Source organism: Macrotis lagotis, chromosome 7 (assembly GCF_037893015.1).
Source record: "Macrotis lagotis isolate mMagLag1 chromosome 7, bilby.v1.9.chrom.fasta, whole genome shotgun sequence".
Taxonomy (NCBI): domain Eukaryota; kingdom Metazoa; phylum Chordata; class Mammalia; order Peramelemorphia; family Peramelidae; genus Macrotis; species Macrotis lagotis.
In genome coordinates, this window is record NC_133664.1 from 92901555 (window position 1) to 92925042 (window position 23488).

General features: G+C 31.1%; 1 protein-coding gene across 8 annotated transcripts in view; it reads left to right on the top strand.

Moving 5' to 3' along the window:
• Window positions 1-23488, top strand: part of KMT2C (lysine methyltransferase 2C) — a 291259-nt gene that overhangs the window by 166248 nt on the left and 101523 nt on the right. For 6 of the 8 annotated variants that reach the window (XM_074193304.1, XM_074193306.1, XM_074193298.1 and 3 more), the window contains exons 12-17: window positions 1149-1262; window positions 3034-3123; window positions 4378-5090; window positions 12686-12805; window positions 15551-15667; window positions 23272-23373. In XM_074193304.1, coding sequence (XP_074049405.1) covers window positions 1149-1262; window positions 3034-3123; window positions 4378-5090; window positions 12686-12805; window positions 15551-15667; window positions 23272-23373 — 1256 coding nt within the window. The remainder of the gene's footprint in view (window positions 1-1148; window positions 1263-3033; window positions 3124-4377; window positions 5091-12685; window positions 12806-15550; window positions 15668-23271; window positions 23374-23488) is intronic. The other 2 variants (XM_074193305.1, XM_074193301.1) reach the window with 1 other exon arrangement.

Sequence of the window (23488 nt, forward strand, 5' to 3'; positions counted from 1 at the left end):
TTATCTAAGAACTAATTTTAAAGACAGTGTATTTTGAACCATCTTTCAAAATAATATTAATTTAGCTTAATTAGTATCTATTTTCATCCTTCCTGTTATTGGTAGATATTGCTAAAGGACATTGCACAGTGCATCTCCTAAGGTATTTTTAACAGGCATTTCAGGACATTACATAATTTGATACTATCTTTGTTTATCTTATTGAAATATTTCTGAAAAGGGGCGGTTAGGCGGCACAGTGGATAGAGCACTGACCCTGGAGTCAGGAGTACCTGAGTTCAAATCCAATCAGACAATTAATAATTACCTAGCTATATGTCCTTGGGCAAGCAACGTAACCTCATTGCCTTGCAAGAACAAAACAAAACAAAACCAAAACCTAAAAAAACCCAAACAAACAAAAAAGAAATATTTATGAAAAGAATAAGCAGAAAGTGTACTTCGAAAACATTTAAAGATTATGTGTCAATATCTTTTTAAGAGTATGATTATAAATTCTAATTAGGATTTCATAAAAATCATTTTACAACTTTGTGATTTCAGGGGAAAAGTGGGCATAAGGGAACACAGTTCTAGGAGTTAAGTTGTTTAATATCTATAACCCCAATGCCTGTTTGTCAAAAATATTTCAAGAACAGAGTGATACTTGGTGAATGTTCTAAATAATGTTAATTGAAAATGAAATTGATTGTTTTTGGATATTTTTTAAAAATCTGGCTATTGCTACAGTTCATTTACAGATCATCAGTTTATTAGAGCAAAAATACCATGGTAAAAGATACATTCTATTGAAACTGATCTGTGTAAATAGGTTGTTCACTAGTACTCTGTAATATGAACTTTCATCTTTTTTTGTTCATTAAATTTTGCTGTCTCCAAAGAATTGAAATGCACATTGTATTCTTGCCCATTTGGCAAAGTAGAAGCACATACTAGAATTGAACTTGCTGCCACACATTAAAAATAATAAATTTACAAAGAAGTGATAATATCAGGGATGTGATTAAAGAAATTTGCTGATAAACTAGATGGATTGGGCAGTCATCTTATAATTCTACTCATAGCTCAGTTATCAGTAGAGTTCTAGACTTCTTAAAATATATACAATAGATTCCATTCTTATGAATAGAAATTCTTTTCTTTTTAAGATTCTGTTAATGAAATGGAAACAGAGGGAGTTGATGAGAGCTTGGTATTTATGGACCAAGCTGGGAGAAGCAGTTCTTTACATCAAGACTCAATATCTGAAATTGTTCCAGTTGGTAAGAAGATCTATAATAAAATATGTGTTGATAGTTATATTTTATATTCATGTAGCAAAAACACATGTATTCTCTAGCTCACTGAATTAAATAAGAAATTTATGGTTGTAAAAAACCTAACCCTTAGGATAATATTCCAAGTATGAGATGGTAACTCTTGAAGTTAAAGCTTGTGTAAAGAAATTGATAGGGCATGAAGTGCCTTCTCAGTTTGCAGAGATATACTAAAATTTGATTTTATTTTAACATCTTAGTTGTGCATGTCAATTCAGATAACAGAAGTTATCATATGTAGACTTTAGTGTTTTGTTGTGTCCTCACATATTTGTGGCCTTTAATTAAATGTTTGTTGGTATTTTTTTATTTTATTAGTTAAAAGAATCTTGTTATACTCATGATTAGGAAATGTTTAAAATGTCAACTTATTAGTGTTATAAGTAATATTTAATACTTTATGAGTAGTATTTATTAATAAGGCCCTACCTCATGCAGTATGTTTGCATTTATGACCTTTGCATAGTTTTGATAGGATAAATATTTTCTTTAATAACCTTAAATTCTATATATAAAAAAACTATATGTATTTTCTATGAATTCTAGAAAAGCATCCCATTTATATTAATGTGCTCATTTGTACATGTTATGTGTACATCACTTATTGATACAATGTTCTAAAAGTATAAATGCAGTTTTAAACTGAAATAACCATAGGCATATAATTGCTGTATACTTAAATTTTTAAATACAGATGTGTCTTTTAAAATTAAACAAAAACACTGTTTTGTATTATGCATTCCTCTAGTCTTAAGTCAATTTTCGGCTTTTGTTAAAAACTATTCATCAGTTGCTGAATTTAAGGCTAATCCTAGCCTTGAAAGCTTGACTTTGATCCATATTTGACTGTTTTCAAGTGACTCCACAAGAAAAACACTTTTGGATATGGGTTAGGTAGTGGAGTTGGACATGCCAGAGGAACTGTTTTAAATATCCACTGAGAAAGTTTCACCTTAAAACTGTCACACATATATCTTGGCAATGACAGGGTATATATAGTCTTATTAAAATAACATTTAAATAGTTAAACATTCAAATTATAATTTTGTAAATTTGTTGTATGTGTACTTCTGATGCTATTAAAACTAAAACTGCATGTGTGTGTGTGTGTGTGTGTGTGTGTGTGTGTGTGTGTGTTCGTTTATATACATAAATGTACATGGAAGTGTCCATTTTGGATTTATGTGGAAGTGGTTTTTTTTCAACTATGAATAGATTATTTCCATATTTCCTTAATCTGAGTAGTACCCATTTTTTATTTTTTGGAGAAAAAGTTTAATCTTGTGGATTTGTAGGTTTTATTACATTTTGTAATTTTCATAAAATAAAAAATAGGAATAACTGATAAAATGACATTATTGTGGATAATACCTAAGTACATGGGAAAGAATAAAGAAGGATATTCATAGTTGTTGGGGTTGAGTGCATTGTAATTTTTTATGTATTATTTATTTATTTTATTTTACAGCATTGGGTTTGAGTACATTGCCCAAGGTCACACGCCCAGGCAATTATTAATGTCTGAGGTCGAATTTGAATTCAGGTCCTCCTTACTTCAGGGCTGGTGCTCTATCCAATGCTCCACTTAGTTGTCCTTCGAGTTTATTGTTTTGCGGAGGAAGTGGAAAATGTTAAATTAATCTTCCAGAAAATGTGTAAAATTAAGTGTTTAAATGAAGGCTTTACAAACTGTTGGAGACTATAAAATTTTTTCCAGCAGCTATCCATGATTGTGATGAAGAACAGACTAATATCAAGACTATCAATCCATCAATAAGACTTATAACAGGCAGTCCTCTAATTCCTGGTAAGTAATCCTTATTATTAAATTTGCTTATTTTATAAGTTGTGCTTATACTAGTATTGGAAGTTCCCATTTTGTTCAGATGACACATCAGTGTTTAAGTTATGTTTATGTTTTCCTATCACATATATTTCTAAATATGTATATTTATATACATCTTCCTCTTCAAGCCAGTAAGAGATATCTTGCCACAAAGAAAAAGGAGAGTTTTTTAAAAAAAAGTTCAGTAAAACTTAACCTATCAACTCAATTAGCCAGCATAATAGGTATTCTTTGTATTCAGTTTTTTGCTTTCTCATCTCTTAGAGAACTAAACTTACTCCTTTATATGTAGCATTCATTCTTTTCATTCAATTTACATACTGAAATTTATTCAGTTTTGTCTTCAGTTGGTGGACCATTCGTTATATTTACTGTTTTGGGTTTTTCTTTTTTTTTTTAACCATAAAAATAACAACAGAAGATACATAGGGATTTATCATAAATATAGAACTATAGAGTACTATATTCTCTAATGGATGTATAACTAAAAGGTATGAAGAAATGTCTCAAGTATTTTGAAAAAAATGCTCTATATGACTTTTCATAAGAGAAATGCAAATCTAGAAAACCTTGACGTTTTGCTTCACCTTAGAATTGTTAGAAGATGACAAAAGAGTAAAATAGTTAATGTTGTAAGGATTATAGAAACAAAAGGCACACCAGTACACTCAGTTTTGGTGTGGAGCCATATGTTGGTCTACCCATGCTGGAAGGTAATTTGAAATTTTATTTTAGAAGTCATTAAATTTTTATATACTTTCTCTGCCCATAAATTCCATTACTAAAGGTGTAGTTCAATATGATTTAAATAGGGATTGTGCCATCTATATCAATATTTTTGGCATCTTCCATCTTTGATTCTTTCCTCCTTTCTTTCTTTGTTTCTTCCTTTCTTTACTTCTTTCTTTACTCTCTTTAATTTTTCCTTTCCTTCCCTTTCTCCCTCCCTCAATGAATTACTTGCAAAACCTGTGTTATTGACTTAATGAGACTGCTACCAGTCTTATTTCAAAGTCTTTCTCATGGATACTGTATTGTAAATTTTAAAAAAATGTCTCTGCATGTTTTATAGCTGTCTAGTCAAGACATTTTAAAAAAATTTGATACTATTTAAAAAATCTAATCTCACTGTGTGTTGTGTGTGTGTCTGTGTGTGTGTGTGTCTGTGTGTATGTGTATGTGTGTATATAAATATATGTATAAATTTAATTCTAGATCCTGCACAGGATATTTTAAGTGCTGCAGTACAAAGTGAAGTTCCTCATCAGACTAATAAAGATGAAATGGAAATGCCTGACCAAATAATCATATCTTATGATGAAGATCAAAATGAAAATAAAATGAAAGTGACTAAAAATGATGATGCTCTGACAAAGTCAAAGGCTTCCCCAAAAGATGAAAAATCACAGTCATTACAGGAATCTAAGGCAGCTGGATCCTTTGAAGAAGCACCATCTCCACAATTAACACCTGAAAATATTGCTGTATCAGAAGTTCTACCATCTACAGGTGAAGAAAAAACTGCAAAGATTGATTTGGCAGTAGAAAAGGTTCAAGAAGAACCAAAGAAAGATGAAATCTGTGAAATTTCAACTGATATTGTGGAAATGGAATGTCTTACCACATTTGATGATAGTTTAAAAGTTGGTTCACCTCTCGAAGACAAAACTATAAAATCACCATCAGAGACAGATTCAGCATTTTCATCAGCTGCAGACCTAAGCAAGACCAATGTTTGTTCCTCTTCCATAATTTCTTTAGACTTGACTTCTTCAAATGATATACTTCACAGTGAAAATTCAAATTTACATTCTTCTGCTGGAAACATTATGCCAACAACATACATATCAGTCACTCCAAAAATTGGCATGGGTAAACCAGCTATCACCAAAAGAAAATTTTCTCCGGGTAGACCTCGGTCAAAACAGGTAGGATTATTTTGTTGTTATTATCAAAGAAAATTACTAATTTTCAGCAAAGTAAAAAAATGATTACTTTGCGTATTAGTTGTTCAGAAATATAAAATGAAACTATTGAGTTTAATTTGTATTATTATTCTTGTTTTATATATTCTTTGAATTAGAGTTCTCTTTAAAAGATCATGCTCAAATATTCTGTGGCTTGATAGCAAAGGAGTACTTTTGAAACCTTTTTTATTTGTATCAAATTAATATGACTTTCTCAAAAGTCAAATTTAGAGTGCCTTTAACATTGGCCTTTTTTTCTTTCTTGCACCAATTTAGATGTATACATATATATATGTATATATATATATATATATATAGACACACATTTAATTTTATTAAAGATAGATACTAATAAAATATTGAATAACTGAAAATCTGAATATGCTTTTCATCCATGTGTCTATTAAATGGGAAAATTGAACTCTTAGTTTTTGTATTAGCAAGCAAAAGGAACTCTGTTATTTTTTTTCTCAGTTGCAAAAAATTGAATTCTCTTTAGATAAGAATTATGTTAAATTAGAAGGGCTAATACTGTTATTTTATCAAATAGTAAAATTTTGTAAAAGTGTCAACTGCAAGCATGATAAAAATAGAAGCATTTATGAAATGAAATATTATAGTGTCAAATGTTGAGGGTGTTTTATAAAGTAATGAAGTGTAGTTTTGTGCTTTTTAATTATTTACAACAATCTCATCATATACTATCATAGTAATATGAAAACCATAATGAATTTTGGATAGTTTAAAAAACATGAAATACACAAAAGTTTTATACAACCCTTTCATCTTGTTAAAATACCTTACACTGGACTGTAAATGTATATGGCTTTAATGCTATATCTGTTAGACTTTATTATTTTCCTTAGGGGACTCCATTTCAAAACTCTACAAGTAAAAGCATCTACTAATGAGGTCTTTGGCAAGTGCCTTGCTAATTTTTTGTCAGGTCATATCAATTAATTCCTGTTTTCCCATTTTTTGCAAGTATGGCACAGTAACATTAAAAGAGGCCACTCTTGTGGATTTTTATTTGTATTCAGATTGTAGGTGGTATTTTATAAAGGAATAATGTTGAAAAGGGGGTTTTTGCCAATAGCTTTAATAAATTTAAAATTGCACCTGCTTAAAAAATTACTGTGCTGAATATTCAAGAATTGTCAACCAGATGTTAATGATGCTTTAAATGTTTTTTATTAGTAAAAACTTGATAGGAAGATGGGAATTACTAGATAGCACTTTTCACAGTTCAGGTCTTTAAGGCATTATGTGAAAATACTATCTAGTAATCCCTATTTCAACATTATTGTTTTCTGATAAATTTTTCTACTTAATTTTATTCAGTCCCATATTTTACACTTTGTGATTAGAGCTTATAATCTTGACGTTTTAAACTTAAGGGTTGAAATCACATAGAGCTATAGAATATAGTGCAAAAACTTTTACAGTAATTTTATAAAATTTGCAAAGAATTTCTGAAAATATTTATTGTAATCAAGGACATCTACTGTGTATATAGTATCTTGGTTTGATGAATTAGGTATTGACACTGATTGAAAGAATATGAAGTCATGGGGTGTATATAATTTTATTTTTTTGGTTGGCAATAAGAAACGATCATTGTCTTTAGATTCTAATAAATCACTGATAACTTTGAAGAGAGACCTGCTTCAGATTTCTGATGAGGATTGAGATAAATGGAAGTGGATTCACAAGGTATAGATGACTTTTGAGACATTTTTTTTTTTGTGAAAGGAGTGGAGAAATAGGAAGATAATTTGGCGGTGGTAGCATCAAGCTTTTTTTGGGGGGGGTTCCTTTTTAAAATGGAGTAGATCTGCCCATGTTTGTAGAAAATTCAATAAAGAGATGTCTATCAGTTAGGATAGAAATTTACAGAGAAATAGGATGATTTGAGGGACAAGCAGCCATAGGATTTGGTACGGGGTGAGGTAAAAGGCCGAAGGAGAAGGCTTCCATTTTGTAATCGGCAGGCATACGTCTTTCTTACAGACCTGGATCTGTAGAGGATAGAATCAGGGAACAATGTGATAGACCTATAAGATTTTATGTTATTGAATGGAAGTGAATAAAGAACTTTCAACCAACCTCATTATATCAGATTCTGCACCTCTCTTTCTTCTTTTCCTTATACTAATTCCAAGATGGGGTAAAAAACTTTTTTGAACTGATTTCATTTTTTTTTTTCCTTACAGCAACCACCCATTTTTCCTTGTTTGGAAAGAGATACTTATGAAATATCAATTCTTATTACTTCCTGATCCTGTAAAGATTGAACTTAAGAAATTATTATCTGTAGATATCTTGGCATTTGAAGTTCTTTATCATTACTGTTATATATCTTTGTCCTAGGTTTGTAATCAGATTTCCTAAAATGTAGAATTTATCATTCTATTTAGTTTTTCCCTAGTGTTACCTTTGTTGATCTTCACCTCATATCTTTCCAGCATAATTTCTCCTCTTTTTTTCTAGATTTCCTTCCATTCATACATCTTAATATATGCTACCTTGAATATATACTACTTGTCTCCTTTTAACTGATCTATGTGATATAAAATATAGCCCTTCGGTTCAGTGTGCTTTATCTTATTAAGTCTCAGGGATTTTTGAAAGGACGAATTTTCTTCCTGGTCTTATGTTTTCTAACTGATGTTCCTCTTTTTTTTTTTTTTTTCATTTTCTTAACTCTTTTGGACATCAGTTCTACTTTTAACACTTTAAATGAAATTTCTACTGAATTTCTCTAGTTCTTACTATGTTATAGCTACTCTTCAGGGTATATAGTTTAATGACTGTTTAACTTTTTCCTTTTGAGTTTAAAGACTTTTTTTAAAATTATATTTTAGTGGGCGGCTAGGTGGAGCAGTGGATAGAGCACCGGCCCTGGAGTCAGGAGTACCTGAATTCAAATCCAGCCTCAGACACTTAATAATTTTCTAGCTGTGTGGCCTTGGGGAAGCCACTTAACCCCATTGCCTTGCAAAAGCTAAAAAAATAAAAAAATAAAAAAAATTATATTTTAAATATCCCAGGATAATATGAAATATAAATCCAGTTTTCACACGAGTTCTTTTCTTCCAAAATACACTTTTTACAAAGAAGGAAACTTTTGATCATAGTTGGTTATAAAAAATATCAACTGTGTCCTGAGCTTTATTGTTTTCCTAGGGATTTAATAATACCTAGCAAAACTTCCCATAACCTTGAGGTAATAAATAACATTTGTGCCCATAAATCACTATAGAATTGTTAAGTGTATGAGAAATTCACTAAAACTTGTAGTTCTGTTTATATATATATACCACTAATGTTATTTTTTTATGAATGTCTTTATTTCAGTTCAAGTATAAGTTTATATCTAAATATTTACACAGCTATCTTATATATATATATATCTCCTTGTAGCATCTTGTTAGATTTTCTTCGCTATACAATCTGCAAAAATAATTTTAGATCCTGTCACTCAACATGATAGCTACCTTTCTTATCTTTTTCCCCTAAAATTTTATTAATGCTTTTACCAGTGCCTTTGATCCAAGTCATTATTAAAGCTATTGAACAGACAGTCTTTTGAGACTATATTTCCAATTTCCTTTACAGTCTTTCCTGTCTTCCTCATCTTTGATCCTGCAATGCTAGTCCTTGGCAAAATTTGCCTTCAATTCCTTGTTCCCTTTTAATTATTCTTCTAATTTGCCCCCTTCAATTAAAATCTAACACTCAGTTCACTTCTATTATCCTTGTCATACCATTGTATCATCATGCTTAACTCTCCTCCCCAGAGAAATGAATATGAAGTAAATATTTTTGTATTTGTTGATAATAAATAGTGTAGAAATATTGAATGGTGAAGAAATATAGCACTAGTGGTTTCATATAGGATGTATGAAAATAAAAGTGTAAAGGTGCTGGAGGGAGAAACACAAATTAGAGTTATCTATATAGAGACCTACGAAGATGACATGGGGAATGAATATATCAATAGAAAATGTTGACTATTTTTGATGTGAATGGTTGTTGAAAAGAATAACAAAGGGGAGTAATAAGAATTATTCATAGTGAAGTATCATAGATTTCAAAAGAGAAGACAGTATTGAATTGTGATGGAGGGGAGTTGAAGGGGAGTTCCTTACTGAGAACTCTATTGTCAAGAAAATAGGAGGTAAGATCATTTACTGAAAATCACAATAGAAACTTGAAGCTCTGAAAACATGATTTTGAATATCTGTATTGGAAATGTGTTTTTTATTTACTACGAAATTACTGCATAGCACTGAATGACTTAGTAGAAGCTTACACAATCTTACAAATGTAAAGACTTCCAATTTCACACAAGATTTCCAATTTCAATTTCAGGAGTTGTAATTGAAGGGTTGAATTGTTAATTTACATAAGCTATAACCAGTTATCTAGCATTGATTAAGACTGGGTAAGCCTATCTGTTTGTAGGGAAAGGAAGATGAAGGGCAGAGATTCTTGTTGAAATCAGGGAACCAATTTGAATTTTGGTGGTTTATATGATAATCACTTTAAAGTAAGATACTGGTCAACGGTAAAAAGTTCAATCAGTTAAGGATATTTTAGTGTTGGTATCTTCAGTCTTTATAGAATTATAAATTTAGACCTGGGAGGGTACTGTAAAAATCATCATTTATTTATACTTATTTTGTATAAATAATGTTTTTTTATGCATTACTAAAATATTCTTGTTTAAAAGTAAACATAACCCCCCCCCAAAAAAAAATAGACCCTCATGGGCTATAAAGGGGAGGGAAATGAAGAGCTAAGGGAATGTGAAGGAAATGAGGAGCACACTCTTGAGAGCAATGAAAATGAATGAGGACCTTAAAAGCATCTGACTACTATCTTTCCAGGAAGGTGAAATCTGAAGTAGAATAGTAGGGGGATGAGAATATGAGGAGCATTTGTTTGTATTTAAAAGCAGTGGGCTTGGATGAGAGAACTGTTTAAGGAAGACGGTGGGAGGTGAGTTAGAGGAATATGGTGACTTTCAGATGGCAAGTGTACAAAAATGATTAACTCTATTTTGTAGTTTAATTTCTTTATTTTATTTATTTTATTGGTTTTTGCAAGTCAGTGGGGTTAAGTGATTGCTGAAGATCACAGAGCTAGGTAATTCTTAAATGTCTGAGGCAGGATTTGAACTCAGGTCCTCCTGACTCCAGGGTAGGTGCTCTATCCATTGTACCACCTAGTTTTCCCCTGTAGTTGAATTTAGAACACTCATATGGTACTTTATGATTCTAATCTGAGTCCTTTTAGGTATTGAGGTCTGAGTATCCATTTTGAAGTAAATTTGTTTAGGTGTGGGTGTGGATGCATATTTTTGTACATGTATAATTATTCTTCTTCAGTTTCCTATTCCTGTGCATGAGTGAAACCTGTTTTCACCACCAAGACTTATCATTGTTAGCTGAAATGAAAGTATCTGTGATGGGAGAAAGGGATTTAAGATCTTAACTTTTCTACTTTTAACACACATTTATTATTGGCATATAATGATTAATCCATTTTTAGCCCATATAAGTTAATTTAATATGATGATAAATTGTTGTTAAAGTATTTTACAAAAATCATTTATTTGTTAAAAGTTTTTAATATTTTAAAATGACATGGCTTTCTGTTTTTGCATTTTTTCTTCCAATCTATTTTCAGTTATGCTTGAATTTACAGGAGTTAAGATGTTTTCAGAGATTAGGGTTTACTGCTTATATCAAAGTACAGAATTATTGTCGTGATGATTTAGCTTCAGTGAAATTTAGTTTAACACAGTATTCTCTATGGCTTTGTAATAAGAAATAGTAGAAAGATATTTTAAGCATAATCTACTTACTAGTATTTTTAGATGTATTTTTTCAAATATATGGGGAATGCATATTACATGTATACAACAGGGCAACCATACACAGCCTACATAATTCTACATAGTTAAATTATATTTAATGTTACATTACTATGTACCATAATTATAAGAAACTTAAATTATTATCAGCTTTTTTAGGTGAATTATCTTCTAACCCAAATACCTTCTGTTCACTATACTCACTGAGAATGAAGGGAAGAGATCTTGACAGGAAGAGTCGTTAACTTTAGGAATAATGAAGGATGACAAATAGCAGAATTCCTTTGTATTCCATCAAATATGGAATTTTAATTTCATATTTGTTAATGTCCATTGCTCTTATTATTGTTAAGATCTAGTATCTTAAAATTTCTGTTTGAATCACATTTAATTTTTGCCAATATTAATTTTGTGATCTCACAATGATAATTGTGATTCTGATAACATTATAGAACACTTGGTAAGTAGGTTTTCATTTAATGTCTTGAGTTTTTGGTTGTTTACTTTTTTAATTTATTAAAAACACATAGTTGCCTAGTAGATTGTTAGGCTCAAAATTGGTATCTTTCCAGATGGGACTTTTTTTTTTTTGCTTAACATTGTTTTTTATTTCATTTAAAAGATGTATGTGATCTTTGTGGGCTAAAAAGTTGAGTATATGCATTAGCTTGGTTCAAATTATTGCTATGTATGGTTCTTTGAAAGTAATAGTTATTTTCCCAAATTCTTACTGCTACCTCAACTTTTGTGATAATTTAGACATTTTTATTTGTAAATTTAGAACAATTTGCCTCAAATTTATTCACATTTTTCTCTCCAGTAACCCGTGTCTGTCTTGGTGTAGATTTTCTCCTCTAAATTTACAGTTAATAGAATAATGGAAATAATTACCAATGTTATAATTGTGTGTGTGTGTCCCTAATATTTTTATGTAACATTATAAAATATATTCTCCCCCTTTATTTTTTATTTTCCATTTTATTTCTTTTTTATTCATTTGTTTGTTTGTTTATTTATTTTTTTTTGGCAAGGCAATGGACTTATGTGGCTTGCTCAAGGCCACACAGCTAGGAAATTTAAGTGACTGAGGCGGGATTTGAACTCAGGTACTCCTGACTCCAGTGCTGGTGGGTGCTCTATCCATTGCACCGCCTAGCCGCCCCCCCTACTGAGCTACCTAGCTGCCCCCACCCCCTTTACTTTAAAAAAATGGTAGATTCACTTTTTTCTTGTCTTTATTTTTGTTAATTTCCATTATAGCAATAAGTGTTGTAAACATATCCATTCCTTATTTTGTGTGGAGTGGTAAGAAGAAATATAAAATAGCTAAAATTTTGATAGGTTTGTTACCATAGGATTTGTACATTCTTTTATATTATAGTTGTGACTTGTACAACAATGGTGATGTTATTATATCAGCCCTTCTATTAATGTGTTGTGATTTCCTGTTCTTTTAATTTCCTGAGTGAAGATTCTTAATTTAAAAGGAATCTATAAACTTTATTGTAATGTTACAATAAGGAATCAGTTAATTTTCACCCCTCTTTTTAGCAATTTGTCCTAAATTTCCATACGTCCACATTTGCTTTTGCTATTCTGAAATCTTTAGTTGCTGGCTTTGACTTTTTATGTTGCTGAGTTTTATACATCTATTTTCTCACCTGCCATATCCTAGGGGGCTTGGAGTACCAATAATACAGTGAGCCCACCTTCTTGGTCCCCAGACATTTCAGAAGGCCGGGAAATTTTTAAGCCCAGACAGCTTACTGGCAGCACCATTTGGAGCATCAAAGTGGTAAATAAAATTTCATGTATCATGTTTATTTCTGAGTAATGCCACATGAGAGAATTTTAAAAATTATGTACATGAAGTTGTTCTGATAGAACCTTGCATTTCTCTTTTTATCTGAAAATGGATATGTCTATTTTTATTTATATACATATTTGTATATATTATAGATTACAACATATGTGGGCAGTTTTTTGATAAATTAGAAGTAAATCACAGAGAAGGGAACAAATATTTGAGCTTATATTATTTGTTCAAATATTTCTCATTTTATTGATTTTACTTTTTGTAAGTGTTGAGACATTATTGTGATATTTATGAAAGACAAACAGCATTGTATTGCCTGTAAATAACAGTTTGAAAAACACTGCTTCAAGTTATAATAACTATCATGTCTTGCTAATATATTTATAGTTTATTTCATGAGACTATCAATTGTTTAGTATATTTGGGAATTTTAGATTTTTTTGGCATTAAAATGAAGTGATGACTTTAGAACATACAAGAAAGGAATCTTTCTATTAAAGCTTATTATAAACTCAGATATTATATTGGTCTAAAATTACAAAAAATACTGAAATCTTATCCTTACTGTGGTAGTATTTCAATTTTATTTTTTGGTTTTTCACAATGCTACTGTGTTTCCAGAATATCTATTAAGGAAGTTGTATTAAATCATAGAGAGAAAGCAGAATCTAGCACAAGGTCTTTTCCTTTTTTCATAATAGGTTAAGGTCATTTTCTTTAATAAGATCTTCCTTAATGACTAGATAATGTGATTGAATTCTGTCTTCTTAATTATAAGGAAAAGAAAGTTCAGGATTTATTATGAAATATTAATTTCTATAGCTCTGAATAAAACAGCTAATTTTGTGATTAGTCAAGTATTGGGCAAAACTCTAAGCATCTTTAATTTTGTCATTGATTCTGAGTGCTTTACCCTTTTGACATTCCTTCTAAATATGTTACTAGAAATATAAATAAAAACTCATTTGCATAATACTTCTCTTGGAACTTTCCTTTAAGAATAAGTCAATCAAATGAATAGGATCCTAGAGATTTTATTGAAGTACATTTAATAATTTGAATTTACATCATATTGATCAGAATTGAATGTATGCACTATAATTGATTTCACTAATAAAATATACACAAATAGACTTTGAATAAATTTTACATGTAATTGTCATTTTACTGCTGACTGGATCTTAATAATTGTTCAGTCAGTTCGGACATGTCTGACTCTTTGTGACCTCATTTAAGAATTTTCCTTGTAAAGACAGTAGAGTGGTTTGCAATTCTTTCTCCAGCTCATTTTAAGTATGAGGAAACTCAGTCACTTAACCTTGCTTAAATGACTTCCCTAGGGTCACACAACTAAGTATCTGAGGGCCACATTTAAAGTCAGGGACATGAGACTTCTCATTTCAGACCCAGTATTCTATCCATGGTGCCACCTAGTTGCTCCTTGGTTGTTTTTTTTTTTTTAACTTTTTTGCAAGGCAAATGGGTTTAAGTGACTTGCCCAAGGCCACAGAGCTAGGTAATTATTAAGTGTCTGAGGCCTCTAAAATTTGAAATTCTATTTGTATCAATTGAGTATGTGCACAATTTCCATAAAATGTCTTAAGTAAAGCATTGAAGATAAAATTTAAAAAATTAGTATTATATATGTTTATAAAATATTTTACTTAACATATAAATATCAATCTAATACAATTTTAGGAAAAAAACATTTCACAGATTTTAACATCAGCAAATGTTTTTTAAAAATGAGATTATAGATTACCATATTTTTAACTGGAGTTCCTGTAGCCCAATACTTTTATCTTTTCATTAATCAAATCTTCCAATTGTTAATTGAAAAGTTTGTCAAGGAAATGGCCAAACTGGGATTCAAGCACACATTGTTTAATTATGATATTAGTATTTGTTCTGTTTTATTGAATTATATAATTGGATTTCTTCTTTAGATTAAATATTTTATTTGCTTTCCTATTATACACAATAGTAGTTTCTACCTATCATTTTTTGCTTTCAAAATTCTTAGTTACATTGTATGCAGTTTTATTTTCTTCTTTCTCATAAAGAATACTTTCTTGTAAGGAAGAATGATATAAATGACAGGAAAATTCTGTTATTTACAATTATTTTATTATTGAACAATTGTCCCAAGATTTATAATTTTCCTCAGCATTTAATGATTTATCCATACCTTTCAGCTCACATATCTGGGCTTTTTTAGATATTACATGCTATATTTGTATATCAAATCTTTATGATTCGTTTTACACAGGCAGGATTAGCTAAGTCAGAATTAATAATAATAATAATAATAATAATAATGTCCAGAGAAACCCTAAAGTAATAGATACTTTAAAGACTGCTTTCATTTACTTATATTGATTTTTATGTTCTTTATGTTTTAATTTTATTGCTTTAACTCATGACAGCTATGGTTCTCTGGTTTATAATACTCTCTGACTAAGAGAGAATATGCAATTAATTGATAACAGAGAGAAAATCTAAATGTTTTTATTGTTGATTTTAACAGAAGAAGGTAGAGGTGGTGAATAATTTTGTTAAACTTTATTTTGTGGCTTTTTTATTAGGTGAAAAGGTCATGTGGCTGATATTTTGAAGCAGTCTCATTACTTAAATTTAGTTGACAATTAAAAAGCTAGGATTTCTTTGTCACATCTGATGCTAATAATCATAGACAATTTCAAAATATTACTTTTTATCTGTTAGGGACGTGGATCCGGATTCCCTGGGAAACGAAGACCCCGGGGTGCAGGACTTTCAGGTCGAGGTGGCCGAGGTAGATCCAAACTCAAAGGTGGTATTGGAGCTCTGGTTCTTCCAGGGGTAAGCTTACTTAATTTTTATTTGTTGTGCTTACAATAAATATTCGGCCATTTTTGAATGTATCAAATCATTTATCATAGAGTCAAAGCTTTAAAAAATTGACATGCTAGAATGAATGTTTTAAATTCACTTCTACTGCTCCCATTCATTATTTTTTCTTTCCTTTTCCTCACTTTAAAATAATTTGATGTTATAGCTCTACTATTTGCAGGGCATTGTACTAGATTTAGGGAGATTATAAGTTAGGAGATAACATTCTTAATTCAGTTCTTTTTTCTATGCAGCATTTGAAGTTGAAGTAAATGTCACTTTTTTCTTTTCTATTTATACAAGTCTTTGCCTATAATTACTATATCTACAGTATTATGGATTATTTATAAAAGTTAAGAATGCTATTGATGAGTTTGGTTAAGCTAATGAACATTTTTCAGGAAGAAAAAATAGATGCCTTCTTAAACTTCTCTTTATGAATGACTAATGCTGAATTTGATTTTGATAGCTTTTTAAATTGGTTTAAAGATTACGTAGTAGGGGAGAAAATCACCTTTTGGATAAGGACAGTATGGATTTTGTCTAATAATTTATTCCTTCTAAAAGTAGAATTTTCAATTCTTTTTTGGGGGTTAAGGATTAAAATTCAGTTCATTTAATTTCTTTTTAAATCACATCATTTTATATCATTCTTCCTTACAAGAAAGTATTCTTTATGAGAAAGAAGAAAATAAAACTGCATACAATGTAACTAATAATATAGAGTTCTTCACTTGCACATAATTTTTCATTTCAGGCAGGGAAAAAACAATTGAGAAGTTCCGCCTCATATCTCTATTTTGGATCCAAATTTCTTGATTCTATTTTCTCCATTTTTTTTTGTTTGTTTATTTTATTCTGCTTGTTCACCTTTATTCATTTATTACGTGCCAAGTACCATATTAAATAATATAGATATAGAGAAAGGTCTAAGACAGTTATCTTTTTGAAAGAACTCACAAGTTACCTTTTGAAAGAACTCACAGTCTAATGGGTGAGCCAATATACTTGTTTATATTTACAAATAATTGGAAATAGTCATCAGAGGGGAAGCCCTAGAATTAAGTCATGTTGATTTGCCCCTTATATATAAATATCATGTGATTGTCAAAGATGAAGTAGAAAATTTCTCTTCCATAAAACACATGTTATAGGAATAAAATCAGTGAAACTAGAATAAGAAGTGAAAATGAATTGAAACGAAGGGGAAAAAATCTTTATCAACCACACACCTATGTTTCTATAATCTATAGGGAACCTGAATCTTTAAATAATGAGCTATTCTCCCTATTAAGTTTTTATAGAATTTGAATCAGTGATATTCAAAAAGAAGAATTGCAAATGAAAGCATTTTATTCAGTTGATTTAACTAGAATATAGATTGAGTTCTTGGTTTAGAATTTGTAGAAAAAATTGAAAGATTTTCTGCGTGGATCTTTAATAATTACATTTTGTTTGTACTTTGCTGTTCTGTTAATTCAACTAAGCATATAATCAAGAATAAATGGCAGAAGAGAAAATTGCCAGAATGCCAAAGTGATATGCCCAAATGTACCTGATCTCACTCCTAGATCTAAATATAGTTTTCCTCCCATTACTTATACACTTTACCATTTTTTTAAGTCGTGTTTCTTATTCAACACTGGTCTTGGCTCCTCTATATACTAGGTGCTCTTTCTATATACCCCCCCCCATTGTCCCTCTTTTGACCCCAATTCTTAGAAATATAAAGAATTGTTTTAGAAGTTTAGGATTACTAAGTTGGAAAAAGTCATGAGAAAGAAAGAAAAATCATTCCATTCACATTTGTAATTATCATTAATCTGTATTTCCCTCCATGCTAACTTTCCCATTTATCCTTTTTTCGTTTCCCCTTATCCCTCCACCACAATGTTTTGCTTCTGATTGCTGCCTCTCAATCAACTCTATCTATTATTCCTTTTCCATTTACTTCTCTTTTACTTTTAGTTTCAACTTTACCTTTACTTTTTTCTTTTGCCCTCCCTTTTATCCCCCCCCTTTCTTTCTCCTTCCCCTTAATTCTAATTTCACTTTCACAACATGATTAAAATGGAAATATGTATACATGTTTACCTTTTACCAGATTATTTGCTGCCATGGGGAGTAGGCAGAAAGGGAGTAGGCTCTCTGTCTTCCTTCCCCTTCCTTCTTTTCTCTCTCTCTCTCTCTCTCTCTCTCTCTCTCTCTCTCATTGAACTCAATTGAATATGACAACAGAGAAATCACATCCCTAAGGGAAAAAAAGGAAGTATGAGATATTAAAATTATTCAATAAGATAACCTTCCCCCCCCCCCCCCCCATTTGAAGGTAATAGTCTTTGGTCTTTGTTCAAAGTCCATAATTCTTTCTCTGGATACAGATGGTATTCACCATTGCAGATTCCCCAAAATTGTCGCTGGTTGTTGCACTGATGAAATGAGCGAATCCATCAAGGTTGAGCATTGCCCCCATGTTGCTGTTAGGATGGGCAATATTTTTTCTGGTTCTGCTCCTCTTGCTCAGCATCAGTTTATGAAAATTCTTCCAGGCTTCCCTAAATTCCCTCTGGTTTCCAATAAAAGAGTAGTGTTCCATGACATACATATACCAGTTTGTTAGGCCATTCCCCAGTTGAAGGCCATTCACTTAATTTCCAATTTTTTGCCCCCACAAACAGGGCTACTATAAATATTTCTGTACAAGTGATGTTTTTACCCTTTTTCATCATCTCTTCCAGTAGTAGTATTGTTGGATCAAAGGGTATGCACATTTTTAATTTTTGTTGCCCTTTGGGCATAATCCCAAATTGCTCACTGTAAAGGTTGGATGAGTTCACAGCTCCATCAACAATGTATTAGTGTCCCAGATTTTCCACATCCCTTCCAACATTGATCATTGTTCTTTCTGGTCATATTGGCCAGTCTGAGAGGTGGTATCTCAGAGATGCTTTAATTTGCATTTCTCTAATAAGTAATGATTTGGAGCAATTTTTAATATGACAATGGATTCCTTTGATTTCCTCATCTGTAAATTGCCTTTGCACATTGGGGAATGGCATTTTTTTTTTTTTTGAAAATTTGATTCAGTTTTCTGTATATTTTAGAAATGAGCCCTTTGTCAGAACCATTAGTTGTAAAGATTGTTTCCCAGTTTGCTACATTTCTTTTGATCTTGGTTACAGTGGTTTTTGCCTGTGCAAAAGCTTTTTAATTTAATGTAATGAGAATCATCTAGTTTTTTTTTAATGATGCTCTCCATCTCTTCCTTGATCCTAAACTGTTTCCCTTTATGACAGGAAAACTACTTGATCTTCTAGTTTGCTTATAATATTTTTTTTTATGACTACATCCTGGGTCCATCTTATCTTGGTATAGGGTGTGAAGTGTTGGTCTAATTTCCCTCTCTATTGCACCTAGTCTGTTCCACTGATCCACTGTTCTGTTTCTTAGCCAGTACCAGACAGTTTTGATGACTCATGTTTTATAATATAATTTTAGATCTGGTAAGGCTAAGCCACCTTCTTTTGCACTTTTTTCATTAAATTCCTGGAAATTCTTGAGTTTTTATTTCTCCCTATAAATTTACTTACAACTTTTTCTAACTCATTAAAGTAATTTTTTGGAATTTTGATTGGTAGGGCACTAAACAGGTAGTTTAGTTTAGGTAGAATTGTCACTTTTATTGTATTAGCTTGACCTAAGTAGAGCACTAAACAGGTAGTTTAGTTTAGGTAGAATTGTCACTTTTATTGTATTAGCTCGACCTAAGAACAGTTGATGTTGATGTAAATCTGATTTTATTTGTGTGAGAAGTGTTTTGTAATTGTTTTCAAAAAGTTTCTGAGTCTGCCTTCGCAAATAGACTCCCAAGGTATTTTATATTTTCTGAGATTACTTTGAATAGGATTTTTCTTTGTAGCTCTTTCTGTTGCATCTTGCTAGTCATATATAGAAATGTTGAGGATTTATGAGGGTTTATTTTATATCCTGCTATTTTGCTAATGTTGTTAATTATTTCTAGTAGTTTTTTAGATGACATTTTTGGAATTCTCTAGGTATACCATCATGTCATTTCCAAAGAGTGAGAGTTTTGTCTCCTCCTTCCCTGTTCTAATTCCTTTTCTTTTTCTTTGCGTTATTGCTGAGGCTAATATTTATAATACGTTATTGAATAGTAGTGGTTAAGGAACACTTGGTCCCAATTCTATATAAAATCTGGAAAAATGGGTGACGACGCAGCTCTGCCTAACTCTTTCTATGCAAAACAATTAGAACAAGTTATCACTAGGATAATAATACATTATGATCAAATTGGATTTAACCCAGGAATGCAGGGTTGGTTCAATATTAGGAAAACTATTAGTATAATTAATTGTATCTATAACATATCTTTTAGAAATTATATGATCATATTAATAGATGCTGAAAAAGTTTTTGACAAAATACAGCACCCATTCCTAATAACACAAGAGTGTCTAGGAATAAATGGTTTGTTCCTTAGAATGTTAAGTAGTAGTTATCTGAAACCATGAACAAACATTATATGCAACAGGTATAGGCTTGAGGCATTCCCAGTAAGATCAGGGTGCCCATTATCCCCTGCTTGCCATTTTTAATAGCACAATTGTATTTCATTAAGATTGAATACTGTACTTCTTTTGCCATTCCGCAGTTGATGGACATCCCTCTCTTTCCATTTCTTTGCCACTATGAAAAGAGTTGCTAAAAATATTTATGCTTTGTTTTTGTTTTTGCTAGGCAATAGGGTTAAGTGACTTGCCCCCAAGGCCGAATTTGAACTCTGGTCCTCCTGACTCCCCGGGGCAGGTTCTCTATACATTGCTCTACCTAGGTGCCCCCTGCTATAAATATTTTTGAACATGTTCCTCTATCCTTTCTCTCCCTCCCACCCCCACTCCAGTTTCCAAAAGTATATTTGGGGGAAAAAATTAGTACTAGTATTATTGATGGATCAAAGATTATGTACAGATTTTGAATATAATTCCAAATTATTTTCTAGAGTGATTGTATCAATTCAGAATTTCATTATAGTACATTAGTGTCCCTAGTTTTCTATATCTCCTCCAATATTAACTAATCTTAGAGTTATCTTAGGTTGCATATGTAATGCACCTCTTGTAAAAGATAATGCATTGTTAACCAAAACAATTGACTACACATAAATCTATGTTCCAGTCTGTACACCCATTGTCTTATTAATTTTGTGCCAGCAATAATTCCCCTGAAATTAATTGTTGAGTACTATTACAAACTACAACATTCATCTTTCCTTTATTTCTTCTTTATAATTATAGTTTCAGGTTTTTTTCAGTGTGTGTGTGTGTGTGTGTGTGTGTGTGTATTCTAATTCTTTGTTACATTTTCGTGTGTGTATGTGTGTGTGTCATTGAGTTCTTTGAGGCATAAACTTTTTTAATATAAACTTCATTTCAATGGATGTAGGATGTTTAAAGAATTTGTTATTTCTTTTGCATAATTATAAATTACTTTCCAAGTGTTTATATTAATTCACTGCTTTGTTTTTCCACAATCCATCCCAAACCCCTTCCGTCTTTAACTATTTTCATATCTTGTTATACTAACATCAGTTTCTCCAGGTTTGTTTTGATTTGCATTTCACTTATTAATAATTTGTCTTTATATATCATTTTTTATATTACTGTTAATAGTTTCCAATTCTCTTAAGACTTTTCACATCCTTTTACCTTAAACATACTGCAATTTATCTTTTGATCTTCTATTATTTTTCTTAATTTTTTTTTTTTACTATTTTTGGTGCCATTGGTGCCCATCTGAGTAATTTGATATAAATACTTTATTTCCACTTCCCCTCTCTGAGGAACTATAATTTTGTTTCCTCAGAAACTTTTAAAATTTTTTGTACTTGAAAAATTTGAACCGTTACAACATTTATCAAGATTAAACATTTCAGTATTTGAAAGTTGTTTAAGAGTCTGCACACTGGTATTTCCAAATTCTTCTCTTTTTCTCTTCATTTTCTTTTTTAAAAACTTTCTTGGGGTTTTATTCTCCATTATGTTCATATGCCATTATTTGTTCAAATTTTTTTTGGAATTAACAGTATTTGCAGAATTAAAGAACTAGTAGCAAGGGATAGAAAAATGCAAGAGTGACAGGTACAACTTCTAGCATAAGGTCCTCAAGTACAGGGGTGGGTATTAGCATCCAGTTTACAAGTAGAAGGTTATTTTTTAAAGATGCCACGCCTCCCCTAACAAGACTTAAGTTGAGTGAGAAAATTTTTGGACATCAAGAAGCAGATCATGATAAGTAGTCTCAACCTCAGGAAGCTAATTCATTTGCTCTAAGTGGAGACTTATACTTAGGGATAAAAGGAGAGGTGAAAAAGTTTGGAATATTTACTTAGGAGAAAAAGTTATCAAAGTAATGATGAAGTAGATGGATTATTTTACAGCAGGAATCCAGCTTAAGATTTTTAAATAAGAACTTGTATAATAGCAATAAAATAATTATACTTTAGGTTCCCTCGTGATATTGAGAATCCTAAGACCAGGAAAGAAGAATTGAATAAAGTTGTTACTGAGTTGTTGGTAATAATAGGATGTTATATGTTGGGTAGTAATGCTGGAGTAGTATCATGTTCTGCCTTCCTGGTATTCTACCGCCTCCTCTCAGCCCATCATCATCATCATCATCACCCCTGATTGTGCTCTTCATTTTTGGCCTATCTTGTTCAGACTTTTCTTTATGGACCCACTTCTCTTTTTTTCTATTTTCCCATTTCTCTTGTTTATGTGCTTTGCCATTTATTGTCAGCTTCTTGTAGATAGGGATGATTCTTCTTGCTTGTATATGTGTTTGCAGCACTTCTCAGAGTGCCTGGCACAGACTATTCAGGTTTCTTTTTATTTGATTGCTTTATTAAAGCTGCATTTGGAAGGAACTGAGTAACTCTTAATGAATTGAACATAATCCCGACACTGACTCATTGAATTATCACTTTTTCCTCTCCATTTGCTGGTATTAATATCACATGGCAATTTAGACATGGACCCTGGTGCATTAGGAACTACCAGACAAATCTTTTTATAAATAAACATTGCCTCCTTACCGCTGCCTTGTGAAACTATTACCTGAGGAAAAAAAATGGACACTGGGGTTTAGTATGACTGATTCATGTCACTTGATTTAATGAATGTTTTAGAAAGGATCAGATCCCAGATCTCTCATATTTCTTCTTGATTTATATTTAACAGTCAAATTTCCGTAAAGAAAACAATTTTTATTTTACTAGTTTTTGACCCATTTACTTATTTTTCTCTTCAGTGAAACTTGGTTTGTGGGCACATACACATGTGTGTGTCTGTGTGCACATAGGTGCAAAAGAATTAAGTAGCTTAGACAGTGGTAAATATTGTGCATGTGCAAATAGTTTAATATCTAAAATGTGAATAGTATAAAAACTTTGAAGATTTTTGTGAAATTAAATATTTAATCTACAATTTATTCTAAAAAGTATGTGTCTTATGATTAACAGAATGTAATATGACTTAAATTTTGTTCTTTTATAGGTCACTTCTGTGGATATTTTATCAAGCAAGGATGAAGAAGAAAATTCCATGCATAATACAGTAGTTCTATTTTCTAGCAGTGACAAGTTCACTTTAAATCAGGTTAGGAGACATTCTTTTTATAATTGCCTTTTTTCCATTTAGACATTTAGCTTATGTTCTTTAGCATTTTTTTTTTGCTGTTTGGATTTAAGCAAATTTTTTTTCCAACTAATTT